We start from the raw sequence: 22,310 nt of genomic DNA, 5'->3' as shown, positions 1-22,310 counted from the left end.
GCCTTGTCGGCCATAATTGGATTAATTTGCAGCCTTTAGCCGTTGCGTGCGAAAAGTATTCGGTGACCAAAAAAAAAAAAAGGCAACAGCCAAACGCATTTAAAGAAGTCATTAACAAGTCGAACAACGGCCAACGGCCAAGTGGCAACGTGCAACGTCAACGAAATGATCTTAAGGTATGTAAGGTGTCTTGGCTTGGCTATTTTTTAATGAGCTGCATTCTCATTTTTGGACACAAATGTTTTCAGTTAATTTTCCTAGAAGCCGCCCCACGCCAAGCCGCGTGTGTGGCAAGTGGTCAGCGTCGACGCTTAGTAGCAAAGAAATGTCTGCCACAGTCAGCGACTGGTTCTTGACATATTTTTTTTTTCCATTTTTATGTAATTTTTACGCGTCTAGCGCGTTTTTATGACAGCTTTCTGTAAACATTTCTTCGAAATATTTGTTTTTTATTTTTTATTTTTGTACCGAGCACTCCTAGAACACAGGGGTATGCTGCATTCTTGTAGAAGAAAACGTTTCCCTTTGTCATCTCCGTTTGTCTGTGTGAACACCTGAAGACCCTAAAGACTCTCCGGAACTAAGAAAAAGAACTACAAGAAAACCTTTTCATGTGCAATCAAGAAAAACATTTTCTACCCATATCCTCTGGAGAAGGGGGTATCCCATAGTCGAAAGGTGTACACTGGTGTTCTTACTTTATGTATTTCGTAAGCGTGTGTGTGTGTGTGCGTTGGTAACTGGAAAGTTCTGACTCGTTGGCACAGAAAGTTTTCGTTTGGTATGCGGCGTTCTGATGATTTTGGGTTGCATGATAAAACGGCGTTGCGCCATATTAGTACCTTGATTCTTCCATTTATATTCAGGTTGAGCCATGAGCCATTGCTGGGATGAGTCCGCTGAGGCGTCAGGCATGTCTTAATGAATGTTAGCTCTGTCTTGGTGTTGTCTAACAACATCCCATGCTAATGGTTTCCTGCCACTTTCTACGAGCGAGTGTGTTTTTTGGCCCCCGGCCACGCGCCATTCCCAGCCCGTAATGATGAACAAATCAGCACCAAAAGCGGCGAAATTAATGAGCATACAGGTCACGCTCTTGGCCGTCTCAGCTTCCGCTGAGTCGAGCCGCACTGCTCCGAACTGATCCGCCAAAGTCACACCTCAGATGCGGGCTTAATATGGGGCTCAGCTGGGGTTTTCGGTTTCGGTTTCGATTTAAATAGTAATTAAGCTAAAGGTGAAAGATAAGTCTTTAAGCAGGCAATATACGTATAGTAATAATATTTAAATTGTTTCTGCTTAGTATCAACAATCAATGATATTTGCAAGGCAATCCGGCTGGGGCTTATCCGCTTTGCACGAAGGCTAGGCAGCCGCCCTCATTTAAATCAGCCAGCCAGGCAGCCGGGCGTGTCCAGGCTATTTGTCATTCCTGGGACCTGGGACCCGTTGTACTGTTTTTGTTGACTTGGCCATAATTTGCCGGCATGTTCTACCGCCTAACGGTATTATCTGGTGGCGGCTCACACCCAACTGGCCAAGAAACATACTAACGGCTGCAATAAGCATAAAACCCGGCTTGCCGGGAATTAGCGAGTAGCTGCTAATTGACTGTGCTCTGCTGGGTCGCCTCGTTCGTTGATTTGTTTTTTCGAATCTCGACTGCAGGCCACCATAAAATAGAGTTATGACCAAGAACAGACCGAGCTCCACTCTTTTTTTTACTCTGGCCAAACGGGGTCATTAACATTGAATGCGAAGTTCAAATCGGGTTGCACAATTGGTCACAATTGTGTGTGTGTGTGCCCCGGCTGGATGTTGAACTTCATGTCCAACCAGTTGCCAGTTGCTGAAATCGATCAGGCGGCGGCAGGCAACGTTTTACTTTCTCCTTAAATGTAGAAGACGAGAAACGGAGCAGCAAACGGGTTGATTTCCTGACTGCCAGCCGGCAATTGTTGGCTGCATCTGCCTCGTGACTAGTCAGAAATCCAGTCCAGCTCGTCGTGCCTCGGTTCGCCTTGCCACGGCTCGGTTTGGACTGGCAAATGTTATAAAATGAAGACATAATTGTGGCCATGGAGAGCCAGCCAGCCAGCCATCCAGGCAGCTAGGCCAGGCAGCCAGGCCAGGCAGGTTGGTAGGCGGGAAGCGTTGATTGCTCTCCTGGTGAATTTGTGTCAAGGCTGCCAGCACTCCAACTTGCAGTTTGCCGATTTGCATGCACATAAATCAGACAATCGGGCCGATCCGGTGTTGGGCTGGGCGTTAGTGCCAAATTGGAAAGCGGCAAAGTAGCGATCGCGCGAAGTGCATTCAATCGAAGTACGAGTCGATGTCGAAGTCGAGATCGGGACTGAGCGATAAAGAGCCGCATTGGGCTGCGTATTAATGAGTGCCAAATCGATCAGTGTGGGGGCCTTTGTTATGGCCAAATAACAGCCAAAGGCTACCAGGCTATGACTGCCTCCAACTCTATCTCTGCCTCTGGCCGCTGGCTTCGTTATATAAACTGCCATAAAAGGTCCACAAGACCCAAGCCAAGAGCCAAGAGCCCAAGCCAAGAGCAGTCAAAGTCATGACTTGTGGTAGCATATTGCCGTTGTTTTCCTCTTTTTTTGGGCATAATGCCTGCCTGATGTGTTTGCCACAATTACTCGCACAACTCATGCAACCAACTCATGCCCCATCCCAATGCCTCGAACAGAAGAAATATTGAAACGACTTATTGCTCAGCCTCACATTGATGGATAAATGGAGGCAGTACATCGACATCCATGGACGTACATATGTATGTATATTGAATGTAACTATATTTTGCAACTGCTCGATTTCTTAAAGTGAATGTTGGTCAACATTCACTTTTGACTTAAAGATCTCTTTCGGCTGTGGATGATGCTGATGCTGATGATGCGCTATTAATGCGCTACATTAAGGTAAATTACTAAAAATCATTTCACTTTCAAAAGCCCGATTCACGTCATGCCTGCCCACAACAACCTTTTGAATTGGTTTCCCATTTTCGATATATTTTTTTAATTAGATTTTTTTTGCATTAGCTGAAGTTGCTTTGATTTCGCGAACTTTTTTGATTGATGTTATAACAAAAGAAAGTCGAACAAGCAGGGATCATGAATAGGAAGGTGATGCCTTGACTGAGTGGACTCGTGATGAATGGAAGAGCGAAAGAGTGCTCTTTATGAATGGGCGCCAGAGGTGGGCCTCTTATTACATTGATGTGATTCAGGTTCAGTGTCGAAAGGGTCTGTGTACAACACATGTTTGAGCCACTGAAAAGTGCTTGAGTTTCAAGAGTCTTTCATTGGTTTATAGCTGACTCACGGGGCGAGAAAGTGTTACAAATAACTATGACAAAATGAAACTTTATTTATTGGGGCCCACATGTACGAGTATCATCCATCCACCTACCAGCGTGAGAACCAAAAGTGAAATGTGCGGTGTATTCACTTCCAACACCGACTGAGATGAAGGCAGCCCTTGGCGCTTATCAGTGGAGCCCCCTGCTAATTGAAATGCAAAAGCTGTCGACGCAATTCGCTGCAAATTGGAGCCTCAACTCGGAACAGATACAGATACGGCTATGAATCGGATCGTGAGAGCCGAGGCAACCCAAATGCACCCATCAAAATTATGTGGTAACCGACGGCAAAACTATGCGGCAGGCTACCTAGGGCAGAAGCAGCAGAAGCACTTTAAACAGAAACAGATGCAACTGCTGGTTACGAGTACGTATCCGTATATATACCTATATTTAGTTTTGAAAATACACACAAATAACAAATAAAAAATGGTATTTAAATAAAGCACAAGCGCACAAATATGCTGCATGTTGGCATGCTGGGCTACGCAACACACAAATTCAAACAAACCGAAAATACCGAAACCCAAAGTAAAGCAAACCGAACTGAACCCGAATAATCACTTGGCTCATTTGTAGGCAGACCAAGTGGAGTATTTCTCCGTGTGTGCTTGCAACATTCGCACTCAAATTGATGATGATGATGATGATCAAGACGATGTGCCAATTGCCAGGCATCATCAGACATACCTGAGCTATGCTATTGAATGCACGAGCCCAGGTAGGCTACAAAAATTTGGTAATTGTTGCAGCTATTTTCGGGGGAAATCTGGGACTCGGCCTGGTGAAAGGCTGGTCTGCGTCTGCGTCTGCGTCTGCCTCTGGCTGCGGCTGTGGCATCACGTGGTGTACTCATACGAGTAAAGCCACCTACATTGTCATTGTCTGAGGATGCTCAGCCGTCTCATAGAAGTGCACTTCAAACTCCGCTAAGAAAGTCAAGGCGGTTGACTTGTTAGAAAAGGCGAAAAAAGGCATTCAAAACAGACATCAGATGCAAAAGTTGTTTTCATTTGATTTATGTACAATCAATGGCAGGTCTGGACAGCAGCCAGTTTTGCATTGAGCTGCACTTCATAATGCCGCCTGAACATTTTGGTCAATAAGTTGGCATTGAATCTATTGCCAGCTATGAGTATGAGGCTGACTGGCTGTTTTACTGGGACCAAGCAGGCCAGGCCAGGCCAGCCAATGCAATTTGTATGCAATTAGCCGAGAGTTTGCCTAGTATAAATCTGCAAGAGGCGGTCTCTCAATTAATAAGCTGTTAAAAGCGTAAAATGCCGTCAGATTGCCAACTTCGGTTATCAGTCAGAGCAAAGATCGGCGGCGTTTTGGCCCCCGATAGCGGCCCAGACACTGCTCAAGTTAGCCAGCTAGCGTTAGCTGGCTACAGCTGCAGCTCGGTTACATTCTATTCGAGCCTAGTCCATAAACTGCACGTAAGCCGTGTCCGATGGCTATCTGGATTGCGTGCGTCGGCCGAGTTGGCTGCTTTTTGGTGATATATCAAACCCTTCACATGCCGAATATCCAGCTTGTGAGTGGATTTCCTCAGAGCGATACGATCGTGAGCGCTTTGTGGGTCAGAGACCGAATTAAGGCAGCTTTGGACCGCTTATCTGGCCCATAACTGTGTCCCATCAAATCTGCATTGCCAATTTATGGCCCAGTAAAAAAGAAGGCGACAGTAATGGCACATAAATGTGCGTCATGTTGCAATTGCCATTGCCGCCGTCTGCCTGCCTGTCTGTGTATCAAGTATGCGCCATGTGATCTCTATTGATTCGATTTGGTTTCAGCTTTTTACACCGCTGCATTCGAAATGCCAAACGGATGTGAAGACATCAGAGCTACCTGTCTGCAACAGACTCACAGATCTGAGAATCAATTAAACAATTGGCCGGTGCAAAGCGTTGAGCAAAGCTAAGTGCAACAATTAAAAGTGCCTGGGGCAATGGCATTAGCAATCAGCAACACAAACGAGATTCACTCGGCATGGGATCGCTTCATTGGTTATAAGGAGAGCTGCAGTGCCGCTTGTTGATCTTTACATATAGAAACTTGTTCACACCTGTGCTCTAATCTTGGTAGGAATTGCAATCCAATAATGTTGTTAAGTGGATTGCCATAAGGAATTATTAAGTGGCAAAAAAATATAACTTTTTATGCAAAAGAAACCCACAAGCGATCTATAATTTTTTTTCTTTTTTTTTTAGAGCAAGCATCGTAAAGCTAAAAATATATTCTTGACTTATGATTTTTGTTGGTCAAAGCAATTTTGACTCATTCGTTCTGGATCTTGAGAACATACTTATTGTGTTTGTGATTTTCAACTATGTTTCTCAGCTTAGAATTTTACCTGTGAAGTTTATTATGGGGTTAGAATAAAAGAATGGAAACGTTTAGACACATTTCGAAAATTGTTACTTGTATGCCTTAATAGCAGAGTTCTTAAACTGAGTGCTTAAACAGAATTCTTCGCCATTGAATTATAGCAAAACAATGAACAAATAAAATATACTAACATCTATATTATAAATGTATTTTAAACTTCGTGCATAATCACAGATTCCACTCGGCTATCAGGCAATCCCAGGCAAAAGTCTGAGCGAAATGGTGCGAACATGTATTGGAGGCCTTCCCATGAGCGTAGCTAATCTATAAAAAATTTAGAGTTGAATGGGACTCAGAAGCCGTGAAGTATTATTTTCATATGCAATCAGATGATCATGATAGACCCCAAAAAGATATCAACTTAATCACTTTCAATAAAAATGCCGTCAAGATAAATTATGAATTTCTCTTTAGTGCGTTACCAAAGTCATTTCGACACATTTGCATGACAACCAACATCAACAGCTAACTCGAAGCCAGCAGCTACATGCCGAGCAGCGGATTTCCATACAAAACCCGGCAGACAATGCGAGCGATGTGGCAAGCAGCAGCGCCAGGCAGTCGCAGCAAACAAAGAAAGAGGCAAACAAAAAGTCCTATGCACTTGGCACGCCCCTGGGGGCCTGGGCAGGGTAGAGGTTGGGGTAGGTAGGGGCCCTCGCTCTGGCTCTGGCCAGGGACGGAGGTATTACGGCAAAGATGACATAAGTAGCAGCATCAGAGCAAACCTATACGAGTACGATACAATCAGCAGCCATATGCATTGTCTAACAATGCATCGGGCAATTAACGTACGGTTGATGCAGAAAAATATTATAAGCAAATGTCAACTTTAAGATGCGCTTCAAAATATGCACCGATCTGGTTAGCGACTGGAGTGCAGGACCTATATCTGGATGGGCTTCTCCCCAGTTGGCGGCTCTAATTGGCCAACTGCGCCCGTTATTTGTTTGTGGTTTGTGGCGTTGATCATGGGACATGCTCCGACCCCGAAAGGTTGGCTCGGAAAGGTGGCGGCTATGGTCACACAGATGTGTGCCATCCAAATATGTTGGCTTCTCCGAACGAGTGACTTAGATAAGTCGAAGCTGCAATTTATGTAAAAGTCGTTTGGCCAGCCACCGATCAACGAGCCAAAATTAATTGACTCTTGCGGGCAGGTGTAAAGACTCCATACATATTTATATACATGTATATTGTGCATATATCGACATGCAGGTGAGTGTGAGTATGCATAAATTGTTGGGTCTGGTGCTGAGGCTGGTCGGCCAGAAGGACGTTGCGTGCAGGCCTTTCACAAAAGTTGTCGCCCCAAAGGCGAGCAACAATTAATTGACTTACGCAGTGGCCTGCTGGCCCGCAACTCTGATCTGCATCTCTGACTTCTGCGTCTGTCCTGGCAGTCAATTAAGTCAGCGGTCTGCGCCATATCATATCCCCCCCTTCTGTTGACCAATTTGTGTGCCGCGCACGCGTGGCAGTGTCTGGGCGTGGCAGCATGTCAACCCAAACTCTAGTCCGTGTGGGCGAATGCGTTTTGTTGGCATTCTAATTGCCCTGTCATGATGGCTAATGAACGAAGTGCCATTTGGTGAGCATTCCACTCATAAAGCAAAATACTCATATGTTCCACGCTCGACGCACTTTGTGGGCCATACAATTTTGATTTGTGTGAAGTATTTAAAGGGCAACCTTGAACCAAATTCATTTCTGTGCGAAAACAAAATGAAATGAAATGAAAGCGGCTCGCCGCTCACGAGTTTTAACAAGCATTTAAGCCAGTTCAGGCCCAAAAAGCATGGAGTTGCAAATCATGTAAGCTTTAACTGAAACTTATTACTGTGCAGTGGTCAAAAGTGTGCAAATCTTCAGTTAATTTATGCTCTCTTGATTAATCACGGAAATATACCAGTTTATTTACTTTGGCTTTGGCAACACAAATTCAAATCCATTTATTGTCGGAGAACAATACAGTCTCTTGTTTCCCTAATGCAGGCTGAATTTGTCAGCAATCTCCAATCTGCAAGAAAACGAAATAGTAATTCTTAATAAAAAAAAAAATAGTTGACTTACTCTGATTGCGCTGGCAAATCTGTTTTCGTAAGGTGCATGCATTGGTGAAAGTGCAGACATCGGTAATGCCACGACGTGCCCAAGAGGCACAAACAGGACTAAATATCCTGGTACAGACCTGGGGGCATTGTCCCTTAGCCAGAGCCAGGCAGCCGAAAGCAACCAAAAGAACGATGAAAACAGATCTCATGATGTTGACAAAACTTTTGGGAATGATCGTTAATTCTGGAGATGGCTCTTTATATGGCAGAGCCCTGAAAAAGTTCTGAACAAAAGAACACAATGCAATTATTCATAAATTATCTGCGAAACATTTGTGCAAATACTGTAATATTCCCGTAAAATAAGATTCATTTAATTGTACAATTTAAAAGATGTACTCTCCGATTATAATCAGATCCCCTCCACTCGGTAATGGAATACAGGGCCTAAGTTGTGACCCGTCCAACAAAGGATCACATTTTGTCTATAAATTGTAATAATTAGTCATATTCGAGGGATGTAGAGTCTTAGGACGTCGTGCTACTTGAGGATGAGGAGTAGTGCTCGAGCTGCTTTGTTTGGATGATTAAGGAACCAATCATGACTTCGACTATTGTGGTGGTTTACTTGATTCCCAGCACCCGTCATCACCCTTAGGGTTTGATGCTTGCCACATTCTTTAACCCTGGAGTCATGCTTCCCAAGTCATGTGTCTGTCGAAGTGGACTTCTAAGTAGCAGTGACTATGCTCGCACTTATTCCGTGCACAAAAAAGATCTCCACATTGCTAAAATCGGGACTCAAGCACACCATCACAATATTCAATGTAATGATAGCACTGGAGGATGGGGCTCCGGGCTAATATTTGGTAAAGGCATGTCGTATGTATATAGAATATACAGAAGTGGTCTAAGAAGACTGCTATGGGGTACGCCAGCTCTGATCATGTTTATTTCAGATATTTCGTATTTGCTTGTAACGATATATGTTATTGGACTTTTTAAAGATTATTCAGCTTAAGAATATTCTTCCAAATATCTTAGAGAATACTGAAAGGAAGCTAATAAATAGATCTGTATGACTCAAGGCTCCCGATTCCATGGTGTGTGGATTTACCGATGCGTAGAATGATGTCCCTTGCGAGGAAGCAATTTTTTAATGCGGTTATCAATTAAGTCGTGCCAACAGCAGCTTTATTTTTCACAGGGACATTAACTTGTGCTTCGACTGCAGAAGGGGAAAATGGCTTGGTTAGTAATGACGGTAAAGGCTTCTTAATACAAGGACGCTACTCCCATGCGGTTTTGAGGTTCTATATCGGTTGCAAGTGCTTCTGCTTTTTCCGAGTCTGATTTGATCCACTTTCCATCGTCACTCCTTAGCAGAATACTTCTTGATGCCTCGACGCACTTTGCGGCTCATAGCTTTTTGGTTTGAAACAAATCAGTTTCTGTACGGTAAACAAAATTAAACTAAATCAAAGTAGCTCGCCCTTCACGGTTTGTAATAAGCATTTAAGCCAGTTAAGACCCAAGGAGTATGAAGTTACAAATCATGTAAGCTTTAACTAAATATTAAGACTGTGGTGAAAAGTGAGAAAATCTTTTGTTAATGTGATTAATGGCGAAAATATGCCAGTTTATTTATTGAGGTTTTGGACAACGCAAATGCAAATATTTTTACTGCAGGAGAGATCTACAGTTTCTTGTTTCTACAATACAAGCTGCCTCTGGCAGCTTTTTAATCCAATCTGAAAGCAAACAAAATAATATTAAATGCTTCGAAAAATATCGTTTACTTACTCTGACGACGCTGGCAAATCTGATTCTGTAGAGTGCATTCATTGCGGAAAGTGCAGGTGTCGGTGATGCCACGACGTCTCCAAGAGGCACAAACAGGACGATTGATGTTGCGACAGGTCCTGGGGCATTGTCCCTTAGCCAGAGCCAGGCAGCTTAAAGCAACCAGAAGAACGATGAAAAGAGACCTCATGATGTTGACAAAAGTTTTGGGAATGATCGTTAATACGGGAGGTGCCTATTTATACGGCAGAGCCCTGAAAAAGTTCTGAACAGAAGAGCTCAATGCAATTATTCGTAAAATATCTGCGAGACATTTGTGCAAATACTGCAATATTTCCATTCAATAATATGCATACTATTGTACATACTTAAAGATTTTTTGAATGAGGTTACCTTTGCTCCCCAGTTATATTCAGACCCCCTCCTTTCTGTAATGAATACAGGGCCATGTTGCGGCACGTCCGACAAAGTATCACATTTTATGTGGTCTCTCGAAAAGAAAGCCTCAACTGTGTCAAATGAAAAGTGAAAGGACTTAAGTGCGTTATTGTTTCTGTTTGGGTTTTTACTTATATAAACGAACCTGCTGCCCAGGGAGCTTTGCCCTTTTGTGGGTCTTGTCTTTCAATAAAAAGCGAAGTACTTTCACTCTTTAGTGTATTTACTGAATGTCAGCAGCATCAAAAGATACTACTATACACATAAACAATATTTCAGCATCATTAAAAATTATATTTTTCGTCTTCTCGTCCAAAGCGTGCGATTGTATGTATGTAGACTCTACGTATAAAGAATGAAAAGATTTTGGAAAAAAAAAACTAAAATCCTACCTACTCATGATTTTTTTTCTAAAGACATAACAGAGACATCATTACGAAAGAACATCGAAGATGGCAATCCTGTTAGCCATTTTTATTTTATTATGTCCAGGCACCATTTTCCTACATGGAAATATGATATATCATACAACTATGAAGATCCCTTTTCGGGATATTCCCCAAAAAGCCCGTAGAAATAAGAATTCTTTTTTAATTGATATAATTGATAATTTCCAGCCAGGTGTTTCAACAAGTGGCTAAAGTTTGGGTACTCAAATTTCATTAATTTAAATATATGAGAAATTACTTTTTAAGTTGCAATTAAATATTTAAACTGCCGTAAATTGGTATTAATTGTGTGAGCTTTAAGGGAATTCGATGCAATCTATGGTGCGATTTATAAGAGAGAAAAGCAACCCATTGGTTTCGAATTGGGAAGGAGGAACACTGAATAGGTTGTAAATTAAAACAAAGTACTTTCACTGATAGCTGCTGCCAGAGCCAGAAATAACAAAAGCAATCAATATCAATAATTATCAAAAGGCGTTAACAATTGTCCGAAAATGTGTTTCTGTTGCTGCGTTTTTTGTTGTGTAAAACCTGGTCGGGCGACAAAAGCCAACAAGGCATTAACACGAGCCCCGAGTCATAAATCGGAGCGCATTAAATCGAAAAATAAAAGCAAGGTTGCCAGATGTCAGATGTCAGGTTCTCCTACCATGCCCTCCCCCTGGCTGACAGTAACCGAAACGCCCAAAACAATGGCCAGTCCAAATGGAATATTTGGACTTATGTATGTATATACCCATACCCATACCCATACCAACACCAAAACGCAAATATCCCATTGGTAGCAGCAGCAGCTGCCACATGTGGCGTTGCCTGTTGTATCTGTGGCTGCTGGCTGATTAATACTCTTGGCCACGGGCGTGTTTCTATTTGTCAAAGAGGCGTGTCGCCTCCACTGCATATATGCATACATAACGTATTAATTTGTTTTTTTGCCACTCGTCTACTTCCAGAATACTTCTGCTCTCCCTTCTGGCCGCCGCGCAGGCGCAGTATCATCAGTTTGGCGAACAACTGCAGACGGCCCACGGATCGGAGTGCGCCCTGTTGCTGGCCGGACCTGGTCGCTCCTCCGTCTACGACTACAATGTGAATCTATTCCGCGGCACTCTGTAAGTACAAATAGAAACTGTGCTGTGGCTTTGCAGAAAAAGTGGCTCGGCAGCATTCTGGGTTATGTTTGCGACTCAAATATTTGAACGTTGACACCGAAACGGCGCAAATGCCTGACTGACAGCCATAAATCTTGGGTCTGGCTCTGGCTCTGGCTCTGCCTGGGGCTGTGGCAGTTGTTGTTGCGGTTGCTGCTTGTTTGAGCAGTGGCAACATGGGGCTGCTACCTGTCGATGCTCTACACCTACGACAACATGGCCTAACACAAGCTTTGAGCTAATCATTATCAACAGCAGCAGCAGCTACAACCTATGGGAGAGTCGACTACTCATATCTGACATTGCAGTGGCATTGAGTTGGGAGGTACCCTGGTGAGTGCGCCTGCTGAGTGATATGATGGGATCTGCTGCTGCATAGAGTAGTTACCACATTTGACAGCAAACGTCTTCATTCAAGCTTACAGGGAAATAATTAGACATTTGCCGGAAACTATGTAGGTTTTATTGAAACATAGTCTCCCTTACATCAATTTCTGTTTCTTTTTTGGGCTGAATCTTGGCTCTTGGCTTGGACTCTGTCTTGCGATGTTTCTTGCCTTTCGATCGGGATTGCCTACCACGCCTCCTCCAGGGTACGGGCTTTTCGGTAGTGTGATGATTATTTTCCAATAAGGTCCAACTAGTGACCTTTGGGATTTTCGGTGTTTCAGAGCTTCGATATATCTGGTCGCTTGGTGTCACTTTAATAGGGGGTAGGCTTGAGTCTAGTAACTTCGGACCTTCTTTGCTGTCCCGTCTTTCTGTCTTGTGATGCTTCTGGACTCTTGAATGTTGCATTGACTTCGATGCATTTTTATGTGCTCCTAGCCTGCGATGTTTCTTGGCTTTTCGTGAAGTTAGTGACGTACGATGCCTTTTTTCGTTCAGTATTTGGTGACAATCATTTGTCGGCCACTGGCAAGGCTCATTACTCTCTATCCGCCAATCTGCCAATTAGAGAAATTTTTCTTGCAGTATGGAGTAAGTATGATTTTTTCCCAGCTCACCATTTTGCGTTGCCAAAACAAATTGGTCATAGAAGCACATATTGAGGAAGGTGCAAACGGTACGGCCGCCTGCATATGGCCTGTATCCGCAGATTGGCAAAGCCTCAAGAGAGCAGTTAGTATTAATAGAACCGACTGTTGGGAACTCAGTACTAGTACTGAGAGGATAAGTCTGATTCGCGGCCTTGCTGAGGCCAATAAACAAGAGCAGGATTGCTGCCGATCTCATTCTGGCGAATACGAACTTTTGAGTAGTCCAGCCGATGGCTGGATGGGTCTTATATAGTGCCAGAACTGACTTGAAGAGGTGTCAAAACAGACTGCGCAGAATGGGTTCCTAGGTGTAACAGGCACGGTGAATACAGGCATGTATGCAGCAGCAAATGGTTTGTGGCCTCGAACAGGCCTCGAGCGATGACAGCGGCGACACAACCAACATGTGATGCAGACAGACGCATCATGAAGTCACCTGACAGACCAAAGCGACTTATTAGTAATGGAAAAAAGCAAACCGCACGACAAAAAGCCGCAAACATAAATAGCAAAACAGCAAACCAGCAAACCAGCATTCAAACAAATGGCATTGCAACACTTGCAGATGTTAAAGGAAAAACGGAAAAAAAACCCACCTGTGCGGCGGAGGGACCGATACCGCCACTGTGATGGCAGACTTTTATCTTGAAATGATTTCGAAAAGTGACTTTGAAATACTGCCAAGACACAATGCCTCCCGACGTGAACTTCAGCTTCAGCCAGCACTCATGGCACTTGGCCGCCAGCAGATATCTATATTTTAAATGTCACACGATCCAGATCGAGATTGATCCGCTGCAAATTGTGTTCGAGTATCTGTGGATCTGTGTATCTGTGTGCGGGGGTCATCTGGAATTGGAGCTAATTTGGGGTCGCCGGGCATCAAAACGTGAGTCTGCAAGATCGTTAAGGCTGACTTTGGCTTGGATGTTGAACCTGGCTGCGTTGCGGTCAGCTGGGAAAAATGCAGCCAACAATTGGCAACCAAGCGGCAACCTACTTAAAGTTAAATACAGGTTTTGCACGGGCACTTTCATTGCGGCCTCTGAAAAACTTTTTGTCTACCCCAAGTCTGTATTTGTATCTGAGCCTCCATCTGCAACTGCATCTCCGTCTCCATCTCTGTCTGTGTCCCCGTCTCTGTCCCCATCTACGTAAGCGAAGTAGCCCCTGAGAGACAACGATCGCCTCCATGGTTATGCCATGGGGCCCCCGAAATGTTGAGAAAATAGCAGAAATAGAGACCCGCTCTCGCATAGATAAATGATATTTGAATATTTTGCCAGCGCGTTTACGACACGCTTTTGCAATTATTCACAATATTACGCATACGCCGCAGCGGCCCATGCAACTCAATACAGTTTCGCTTCGATCAGGAAGTGTTGTCCGCGCACCTGCGAGCGCATATTGAATTCACGATCCCCGGCCCAAAATTCGTAACATTAGTTTTTACTTTGCAGCAACACAATCAGGATAACAAGTACAGGTACAGCTCCAGGTCCAGCTCCAGGTCCAGGTCCGAGCACACAGACTGTGGCAGTGCGTGCCGCATGCAAGCAACTTTCTAGCTGGCCCAAAACTCTCCGGCTATGCGCACATTGAACTTATCAGGCGCAGTAAATTTTGGTTAACTTTGGTTTTTTTTTATTTCGTGTACTTTTGGAAAATTAACTGGCAGACCAGTTAAGTGCCAGGCATTGCCATTTTCGATTTCGATTTGACAAATTTGCCTAAGAAAAATGCGGGCAAATTGTTGCCTTACCATGGCGAAGGTGAAATGCACTAACCATAAGTATTGCCAAGCACCTTAAAAAAGCTTATAAATATATTAAAAAGCATTGAACAGTACATTGTTTAGTCCGAAGGACATACAAATAAGTATGAAACATTTAATATCTAAGCAAAATTTCACTGCAATTTCTGAGGTCAGCAGAATGTTCCTACTTAGTAGGACACCTGCTGTCAGTCTATGCCAGTCTAAATATGACATAAATTAATTTAAGGTAATAGTAATCCCGAAAACATAAAAAAAAATGTATATTTGGTAAAGAGTATTTATTGTAACTATTTTAATTTAATTACTTGCAAGTACAGTATATCAATATTTGCATCCTTTTGGATCCGATTGAATTCAAAATTTCTTATTACGGATACGGATACGCATTCAAACATGATGCCTTGGTGGGTATGCTCTGCTCCATTAACGGGTACGCATTTAATGGCTGCAAGTTCGTGAAAAATGTTGCTTTTAGCTGAAATGGTTTTGCATTGCGTGTGTTGGCCATGTGTCTCTGTCGCTGCTATTTGTTGCACATTTTTGTTGTTCGTCTTGTGTTGGTATGTTGCTGCTGTAGTTGCTTCTACAGTTGTTGCTGTAATTACTTAATACTTACGCATTGTTAACACGCATCGTTGTCGCCTGACACGCGTTTTACATGTCGCGCCATTCGAGGAAGTTGCTGGCCCCCATTTTGGGGGAGATTTTCTCGGGCAGCTGCCCAACATAAGAAATTTGCGTGTTTTTGGCATTTAATTAACAAACCGGCTGGCAAACACAGAGAAAAATATGCAATATTTAAGTTAAGTTTGTTACTGTAACAGTTACAGATACAGCCACAGTTGTCCAGTTGTCCGTGTTTGTTTTGGCCACAGCGTCGGAGATGGAGATGTCGAGGCAGCCGTTTCCTGTTGGGCGGAAAACCCGCCGCGAGCCGGTTGAGTCTAGTCATATTCAGCCCCGATGGTTAGGCTGATGGCTCCGGGCTGGACAAAGGTCTGGTGGTACCATTTGTTGGTGTCCAATACAACTGGAAGAGTATCGATTAGCTATCGGCCAATATAATCCAATTTGTACCCACTAATGTCACCCTGCCGCACCACAACATCGAAGCTGCGGCATTGGAAATAGCACTCGGGTGGGGGCACCAGCAGCCAGCGCTTGCTTCCTGCCAGCTGCGCTTGCCACGAGGGCAATCTCACGTTGTCAATCTGTATGGGAATGAGATTCTATCAACCAATAAGTGCCCAAAGAGGACATGCATACGCACATGCATCTGTGCGCCCAGTCCGGATGTTCCAATGAAGAACCAATCGACTGCATTATTCTCCGAACTTTCGGGCAAAAAATAGGGCCTTCCGTAGTGCCTGCGAAACTCCTCCGCCGTTTCCGTATGGCAATTGCTCCAGCCAAAGTACCAGGGTTTCTCTCCCTCTTTCAGCTCAACCCGCTCTTCCGGCATATCCAGAGCCTCGTAGATATCTTGGAATCCAGTCTTATACGGCAAAAACTGGCAGTCCCTTATGCGTTGCTTCCGCATAGCCTTGCCATAGACATCTCGAAAGTACCAGTAGTTGAAGAGCTATTCCAAAATGATCACATGAACTCACATTGAGATCTTCAACGACATCGAAAACGTAATACCCACGGTAATTGCTGTCCAATTTTGGGTGGCATCGCTGACAATTACTGGGGCCCCACTGTACGCATATTTTCTCTCAAACTCATTGGGACTAATGTCCTGGAGGCGTGGCACATTTTTGATGTTCACACAGAACTCACAATTCTCGGGTGGACGAAGAGCATACCGCAAGGGGCGAGGTAAGGAAAGGAAACAATTCTAGAGAGATAGAGGAAAACGAATGTATTAGCCCGGATTTCTCTCTAGCACTTACAAGCTATTCTTTCCAAAGGAAAAACTGATTCGTTATTGATTTTATCAGAGCATACGATCACTTTAGTAATTCCCTCACCTGTCCCTGTAGCTCCTCGTTATAGTACTTCAAACTGAATAGCAGCACTATGATCCCCAGAAACCCCTTAAGCCATTTGACCAATTTTGGACTCCATTTCGAGGTTTGGCCTGACCTGAGCAGCAAGTCCTGAATATGCACACCCAGATAGTTGGGCTTATGGCTTTTCAGTATTTGACTGAGTCTGCTGTGTGCCTGCTCCAGATCCATGCTGATGATGTTGCCTCGACCAAGTCACGTTCCGCACTGTGGCCAGGAATTGAGCTCTGTTCGCCTCATAGCCGCTTAATGCAGTCGCCTGGCAATAATTCGATTATCCGTCACTGCGCAGGCCTCTAAAGCAGGAGGGAGAGGGGGCTGGGCTTGTGGGAGCATGTGATAAGGCACAAATTGCCTGTTAATACCAATTGGAATCACTTTCACATCAATCTATTGTGGCTCTTTGCAGGAACCCCTACAACAATGGACCCGGCACTTGCATCACCTACGATGCCATCAATGCCGCCTACTTGGATGCACGGAAGCGTATACGTAAGTGGGGGGCGATGGCGATGGGGATTCTCTGTAAAAAGAGTTCATGAAACGGATAATATAATGTCTCATGTATTTTGCAGATGTGGCACAACCCAAGTCGGACTGGAAGCCGGAGGAGCTGGCAACGGTGGGCGAGCTGCTGCTCGACATTTCCATCCAGTTGGCCCGCACGTAAGTAATCCACGCTAAACGCATTTGAAAGTTGCCCTGGCACGCCCACCAGCTCCCTCGGCACTAATAACCGTTGCCAAATAACGCATGACAAGGCAGTTAAGTCGTGCAACACGGTTAAGACCGCCTGCAGTCATCGAATATGTATGAGATTCGGCCTGTCTTGTCTTTTCTTGTCTTGTCTGCCTTCACAGCCTTCAAGGTTCTGTGCTCCGCCGAAATCGGAACATAAAAGCATCTGCGGGATATGTATATGGTGTTTTTTGAAAGTCTGGCACATGCAAATGCTAATTGCACTGCCGAAAACTATGCTCTGTCTGCGTCTGCGTTTGCGGATCTGACTGATGGACAGTCACTGGTGCACAGGCACTTGAAGTGCACACGAGGCCTTCTTCCATGCGCCCGCTTCCCCCACTGGCGCAACCGCATTTTTGCCATACAAAAATATTTGCAGCTATTTGCTGAGCTTGCAGCAGATGAAAACAAACTCGGATTATGCAACGAACCACAGTGCCAGACAGCCCCAGTGAGAGTGCGCGTGACTATCTTCCCCGACACTCCGATCCAACCCGCTCTCAGCGGCCACCCCCCACACCCAGACCAAAGAAGCTGCGGAAGATGCCACACAGCATTTCCAGTTTTATTTCTCCTTTTCATACTCCGTACTCGTTGAACACTGGGGTATATTGCATTTGTTCACAGCCAGAAGGAGACGTTTTGAACACAGAAAACTTAGTCGATAAAATAATGTACGATACTGAAACGCCAAGGAAGAATCACTAGGAAAACAAGAATCAATGAATCCTGACAAATCTGTAAATAAATCAGATCACAATAAGGGTAGAGAAGTTGGTGATAAAAGCAAGTTTCGGAATTAACTCTGACTGCTTGATACATCGCAGAAATCGCATATCCAAATAGCATGATTATATCTACAAGGGTATCTACAACTTCGACCCCGAAGCCTTTCTTTCTGCGCTTTGGGGTTGGCCAACGATTGGCTATTGCACTGGAGTGGAGTGATGCGGTATCTGGGTAAGCGGGTTGCCAAGTCAGTTGGCCACAGTTGGCGGCCAGGCCAGATCATGTGCTCAAAGCTTGTCCCCTCTGCCTCTGCCCACAGCGCAATGTGTTTGACTTTCACTCATCGTGTCTAAGGCTGGCTCGGGTCGCATCTTCATCTCCAGCTCCAGCTGATGCAGCTGCGACTGGTTCAATTGCCGTTGTATAATCTTTTGATTATGGCTTATAACATGTTGTAAACGGCAGAGGCGGCTGTTGCCTGTTGCCTGTTTTGTTTATGATCATTCTATAAAACAAAGAGTCGGCTGTAAACAGGATGGGATGCAAACGAAAAGATGCAATCCAATGTAATGTAAATCAATTATAGACGATTGATTTGTTGCCGTGACGAACGGAATATCCCTATCTGAATATATCTGTTGCCTTGTATTTTCGCGGGTTTAACGACCTTATACCACGGGTACGCTCTAAATTGCAGACTCGCTTTAAGACCCAATTGGCTGTGAAGTTTTACAGCTTTCCACTTCCCATTTCACCATCACATCACACAATAGCCGGCCAGAAACGATTTCCCTTCGGCTTTTCTCGCTTTCTCATTCACTTGAGGAAGAGTCTACGTCTGTGGCGGTCCCTTTGGATATTTATGTGCCGGCACTGCGGTTTTCTCCCCATTTTCTGGATCTTTTAATTGCCCACAAATACATGTTTGTCAGCATAAAAATCTCGGGCCAAAATTGGAAAAAAAGCCGGGTACCAATTGAAAAAATTTGCCACTGTCAACGTCAGACATCAACATCAATATCTGTCACTGTTAGCCAGACCAAAAGCGCGTTAATTACAGGCCGTTTGCTAACTGGGCTAATACGTTAATTTTGCAATTTTCCAATAAGCATTTCGAGTGTAGAGAATCGCCCGACTGGCAGTCAGGACAGACAGCGACACAGGAAAGAGCCAAGTTTAGCGATATCCGCAGTTGCGTGAACGTGAACGGCATTCAGATGCAATTACTAACGATCGTAGCAGACTGGCAATTAAATTCCGTTTACTTTCTGTTCCAGCTATGGACTGTCCTATGAGGAGATTGAGAAGGGTCTTCCCACGATTGACACTTCAAAGACGATGATTCGGGAGGTGTGTCCGCCCTTCTTTGCGGGCGTCGAGTGCCGACCAGGAAAATACCGGCGCTTCGATGGGCTGTGCAACAACATTGAGCATCCCACATGGGGAGCGGCGAATGCTCCCTTCCAGCGACTGATCGGCCCCCTCTATGCGGATGGTATCAACGCCCCACGGATATCGGTTACCGGCCGGGATTTGCCCTTCTCGCGTGTCGTCTCACGCACCATGCATCCCGACGATGGCTATCACGATCACGCGGGCACTGTAATGGTCATCGCCTGGGGTCAGTTCATGGATCACGATTTCACGCTCACAGGAACTCCGCTGGGTATGTCTTGAGCTGCATTATAAGCAGATTGAAGCAGCTGCAACGTAAATACAATCATAAACCCCCCTCCCACACAGATCCCATCAACCGCAACGATCCAGAGGAGTGTTGCAAGCGTCCGCTACATCTGAAGCACCCCTACTGCAACGAGATCCGCGTGCCAGATGATGACTACTTTTATCGTCTCTTTAATGTCAAGTGCATCGATTTCGTGCGCGGCTTCCCATCGCCCCGACCCGGCTGCCGACTGGGTAAGTTTCATTCGACCTTTTCTGTGAAGCCCTCCTAATCCTCTGCTTAATTCCATTACAGGCTCGCGCCAACAGTTCAACACTCTAACCGGCGTTATCGATGCCAATACTGTGTACGGAGTGAAGGAAGCGTTTGCCCGTAAGCTTCGCACTGGCTACGGTGGATTGATGCGCATGAATCCCGTGTTCCAGGAGTACGGCCTGAAGGACCTGCTGCCCCTCAAGCTGGATATACCCGACGAGGGCTGCACGCGACCCAACAAGAGCATGTACTGCTTCGAGGGCGGCGAGATTCGAGTGAATGAACAGCTGGTCCTGACCTGCATGCACACGCTGATGGCACGAGAGCACAATCGCCTGGCCACAGGTATGGCGCAAATCAACAAACACTGGGACGACGAGACCCTGTTCCAGGAGGCACGACGCATCAACATCGCCATTGTCCAGCACGTGACATACAACGAGTTCCTGCCCATTCTTTTGGGCAAGGAGGTGATGGAGAAGTTCGGCCTGGTGCTGCAGAAAGACGGCTACTGGGATGGCTATGATTCGGCAGTGAATCCGGGCATAATTGATTCCTTTGCTGGTGCCGCCTTCCGCTTCGGCCACTCCCTGCTGCCCACCGCCGTGGAACGCTGGTCGAAGGCCCACAAGTTCATTGCCTCGAAACGCTTGTCGGACCTGATTCGTCGCCCCTACGATCTGTACCGGGCTGGTGTTCTCGATGAGTACTTCATGGGTCTGATGAACCAAGTGGCCCAGGCCATGGACGACTCCATCACCCAGGAGGTGACCAACCATCTGTTCAAGAAGGAGGGTGCCCGCTTCGGCATGGATCTGGTCTCGTTCAACATGCAGCGTGGTCGAGAGTTCGGTATTCCCGGCTACATGGAGTTCCGCAAGTTCTGTGGTCTGCCCACCTCCAACACCTGGGATGAGATGTACGGCTCGATGCCCAATGAGACTGTTTTGCGTTACGGCAGTATATTCGAGTAGGTTTCACGATGATTCATATTCGTATTTAATCAGTACTTACGGTGTATTTATCCTGTAGGCACCCGTCTGACATTGACCTGTGGTCTGGCGGAGTTTCGGAGAAGTCGCTGCCTGGCTCTATGCTGGGACCGACCTTTGCCTGTGTCATTGCCACCCAGATGAGTTACCTGCGCCGCGGCGATCGCTTCTGGTACGAACTGCCCAACCAGCCCTCTTCCTTCACCCCCGAACAGCTGCAGGAGATACGCAAGGCGAAGCTCTCCCGCTTGATTTGCGATAACACTGACTTGATAGATACCGTACAAATCTATCCCATGGTACTGCCGGATCACGAAATGTAAGTGAATCATTTGGACATATATAGAGAAAGTATCTTAATCTATTGGAAATTTTTTAGTAACCCTCGAGTACCCTGCAAGAGCGGCATTATACCATCGATTGACCTTTCGAAATGGGCCGACTTTGGCAATCACGGCGTGGATCCCTCTCTCTATGTAAGTTATCCGAATTGATTTAAATATTATTATTTATATCTTGTATCTTTCAGAATTACATTAATGAAATACCCGATACGCTACTCAACTTTAGGAAGTAAATGCCATTTGTGTTGGTTAAGGCTTGTTTAACAATCTGGATTCAATTTTTGGCCTCCATACACTGTCCATTCTCCTCTGCAGTTCTGTACTTCTGCAAATCTCCTCTTTTCTACTACTGCTTAGTCTCTTTACTAGTCTGTGCTCACCATTCGCCTCTCCATACAGCATTTCTATAGCCAGTCAGTAGTTTGACACTGCCATTTTCTTCAGTTCAGAGTTCTTTCTTTCTTCATACATATTTTTGTATATATTATTATTAAATAGCAGAAATAGAGCGATTAAGTTAAATGATATTGAAGACCGGAAAACCGAACAAGAAACCTTTAATAATTATACAATTTATTTTGATGTAAGATTTTGTATATGCAACTATTTTTTAAATAAAAAATAAAAATAAAGAATTTGTATTGACTTGAAAGGTTACGCTCAAGAATTCAAAGAACATACCGAATGGGATGGGAAGTCCTGCATTAAAATCAGGGCCCGGCACAGGGCATAGGAGAGTGTTCTGCTGCTGGGCTGCCTCACGTACACACTGTTCCGTTTGTGCCGACGCCGGATCACAATGATTTTTTGATTTTTTGAAGTACCAGCAGATAACTATCTGCTGAATATAGGAATCGGTACCAGAAAGCAACCCTGAAGCATCAGAGTTAAACGTATGATCGATAAGTTAATAACCGGAGTGTTTTAATGGAACGGGAAACCCCCTAGATTCAAACCGGAACTTTTCATTTTTTAAGTTGAATGAAAATATAACAGTCTCTGAAATCCCACTTACGGCCAGATATAAAAGACAAGCCCTTCTTGAGGATTAAGACATAATTAGTT

At 44.8% G+C, this 22,310-nt stretch overlaps 3 protein-coding genes across 3 annotated transcripts; 1 reads left to right on the top strand and 2 right to left on the bottom strand.

Moving 5' to 3' along the window:
* Positions 1 to 153: 153 nt before the first annotated feature.
* On the top strand, positions 154 to 21,707 carry LOC6587544 (peroxidase). The gene is made up of 10 exons (XM_026992507.1): positions 154 to 176; positions 11,474 to 11,632; positions 16,910 to 16,992; positions 17,076 to 17,166; positions 19,248 to 19,636; positions 19,714 to 19,887; positions 19,949 to 20,879; positions 20,942 to 21,220; positions 21,281 to 21,377; positions 21,431 to 21,707. Exons 1-10 carry the CDS (start codon positions 166 to 168, stop codon positions 21,476 to 21,478), a joined length of 2,262 nt encoding a protein of 753 aa, XP_026848308.1. The 5' UTR covers positions 154 to 165; the 3' UTR covers positions 21,479 to 21,707.
* LOC113566515 lies at positions 12,112 to 12,904 on the bottom strand. Its single transcript, XM_026992525.1, has 2 exons — positions 12,679 to 12,904; positions 12,112 to 12,618 (listed from the first exon to the last, which is right to left on the bottom strand). Exons 1-2 carry the CDS (start codon positions 12,716 to 12,718, stop codon positions 12,134 to 12,136), a joined length of 525 nt encoding a protein of 174 aa, XP_026848326.1. The 5' UTR covers positions 12,719 to 12,904; the 3' UTR covers positions 12,112 to 12,133.
* Positions 15,233 to 16,676, bottom strand: LOC6587545. Its single transcript, XM_026992516.1, has 5 exons — positions 16,462 to 16,676; positions 16,137 to 16,328; positions 15,759 to 16,070; positions 15,570 to 15,699; positions 15,233 to 15,518 (listed from the first exon to the last, which is right to left on the bottom strand). Exons 1-5 carry the CDS (start codon positions 16,669 to 16,671, stop codon positions 15,433 to 15,435), a joined length of 930 nt encoding a protein of 309 aa, XP_026848317.1. The 5' UTR covers positions 16,672 to 16,676; the 3' UTR covers positions 15,233 to 15,432.
* Positions 21,708 to 22,310: the final 603 nt, after the last annotated feature.

The sequence above is a fragment of the Drosophila persimilis genome, unplaced genomic scaffold (assembly GCF_003286085.1).
Source record: "Drosophila persimilis strain 14011-0111.01,24,50 unplaced genomic scaffold, DperRS2 tig00000000-arrow-pilon, whole genome shotgun sequence".
Taxonomy (NCBI): Eukaryota; Metazoa; Arthropoda; class Insecta; order Diptera; family Drosophilidae; genus Drosophila; species Drosophila persimilis.
The sequence above is the reverse complement of the archived record's forward strand: the minus strand, read 5'-3'. Positions and strand labels throughout refer to the sequence as shown.

What these genes read in the sequence shown, in the direction of transcription:
- LOC6587544 (XM_026992507.1), top strand. An exon ending in CGTTACGGCAGTATATTCGA is followed by an intron (nt 20,880 to 20,941) that starts GTAGGTTTCACG and finishes TTTATCCTGTAG; the next exon opens with GCACCCGTCTGACATTGACC. An exon ending in GTACTGCCGGATCACGAAAT is followed by an intron (nt 21,221 to 21,280) that starts GTAAGTGAATCA and finishes GAAATTTTTTAG; the next exon opens with TAACCCTCGAGTACCCTGCA.
- LOC113566515 (XM_026992525.1), bottom strand. Translation starts at nt 12,718, where the DNA reads ATGTGCTTCTATGACCAATTTGTTTTGGCAACGCAAAATG. An exon ending in TGTTTTGGCAACGCAAAATG is followed by an intron (nt 12,619 to 12,678) that starts GTGAGCTGGGAA and finishes TCTAATTGGCAG; the next exon opens with ATTGGCGGATAGAGAGTAAT.
- LOC6587545 (XM_026992516.1), bottom strand. Translation starts at nt 16,671, where the DNA reads ATGGATCTGGAGCAGGCACACAGCAGACTCAGTCAAATACTGAAAAGC. An exon ending in AAAATTGGACAGCAATTACC is followed by an intron (nt 16,071 to 16,136) that starts GTGGGTATTACG and finishes ATTTTGGAATAG; the next exon opens with CTCTTCAACTACTGGTACTT. An exon ending in GGTGCGGCAGGGTGACATTA is followed by an intron (nt 15,519 to 15,569) that starts GTGGGTACAAAT and finishes ATACTCTTCCAG; the next exon opens with TTGTATTGGACACCAACAAA.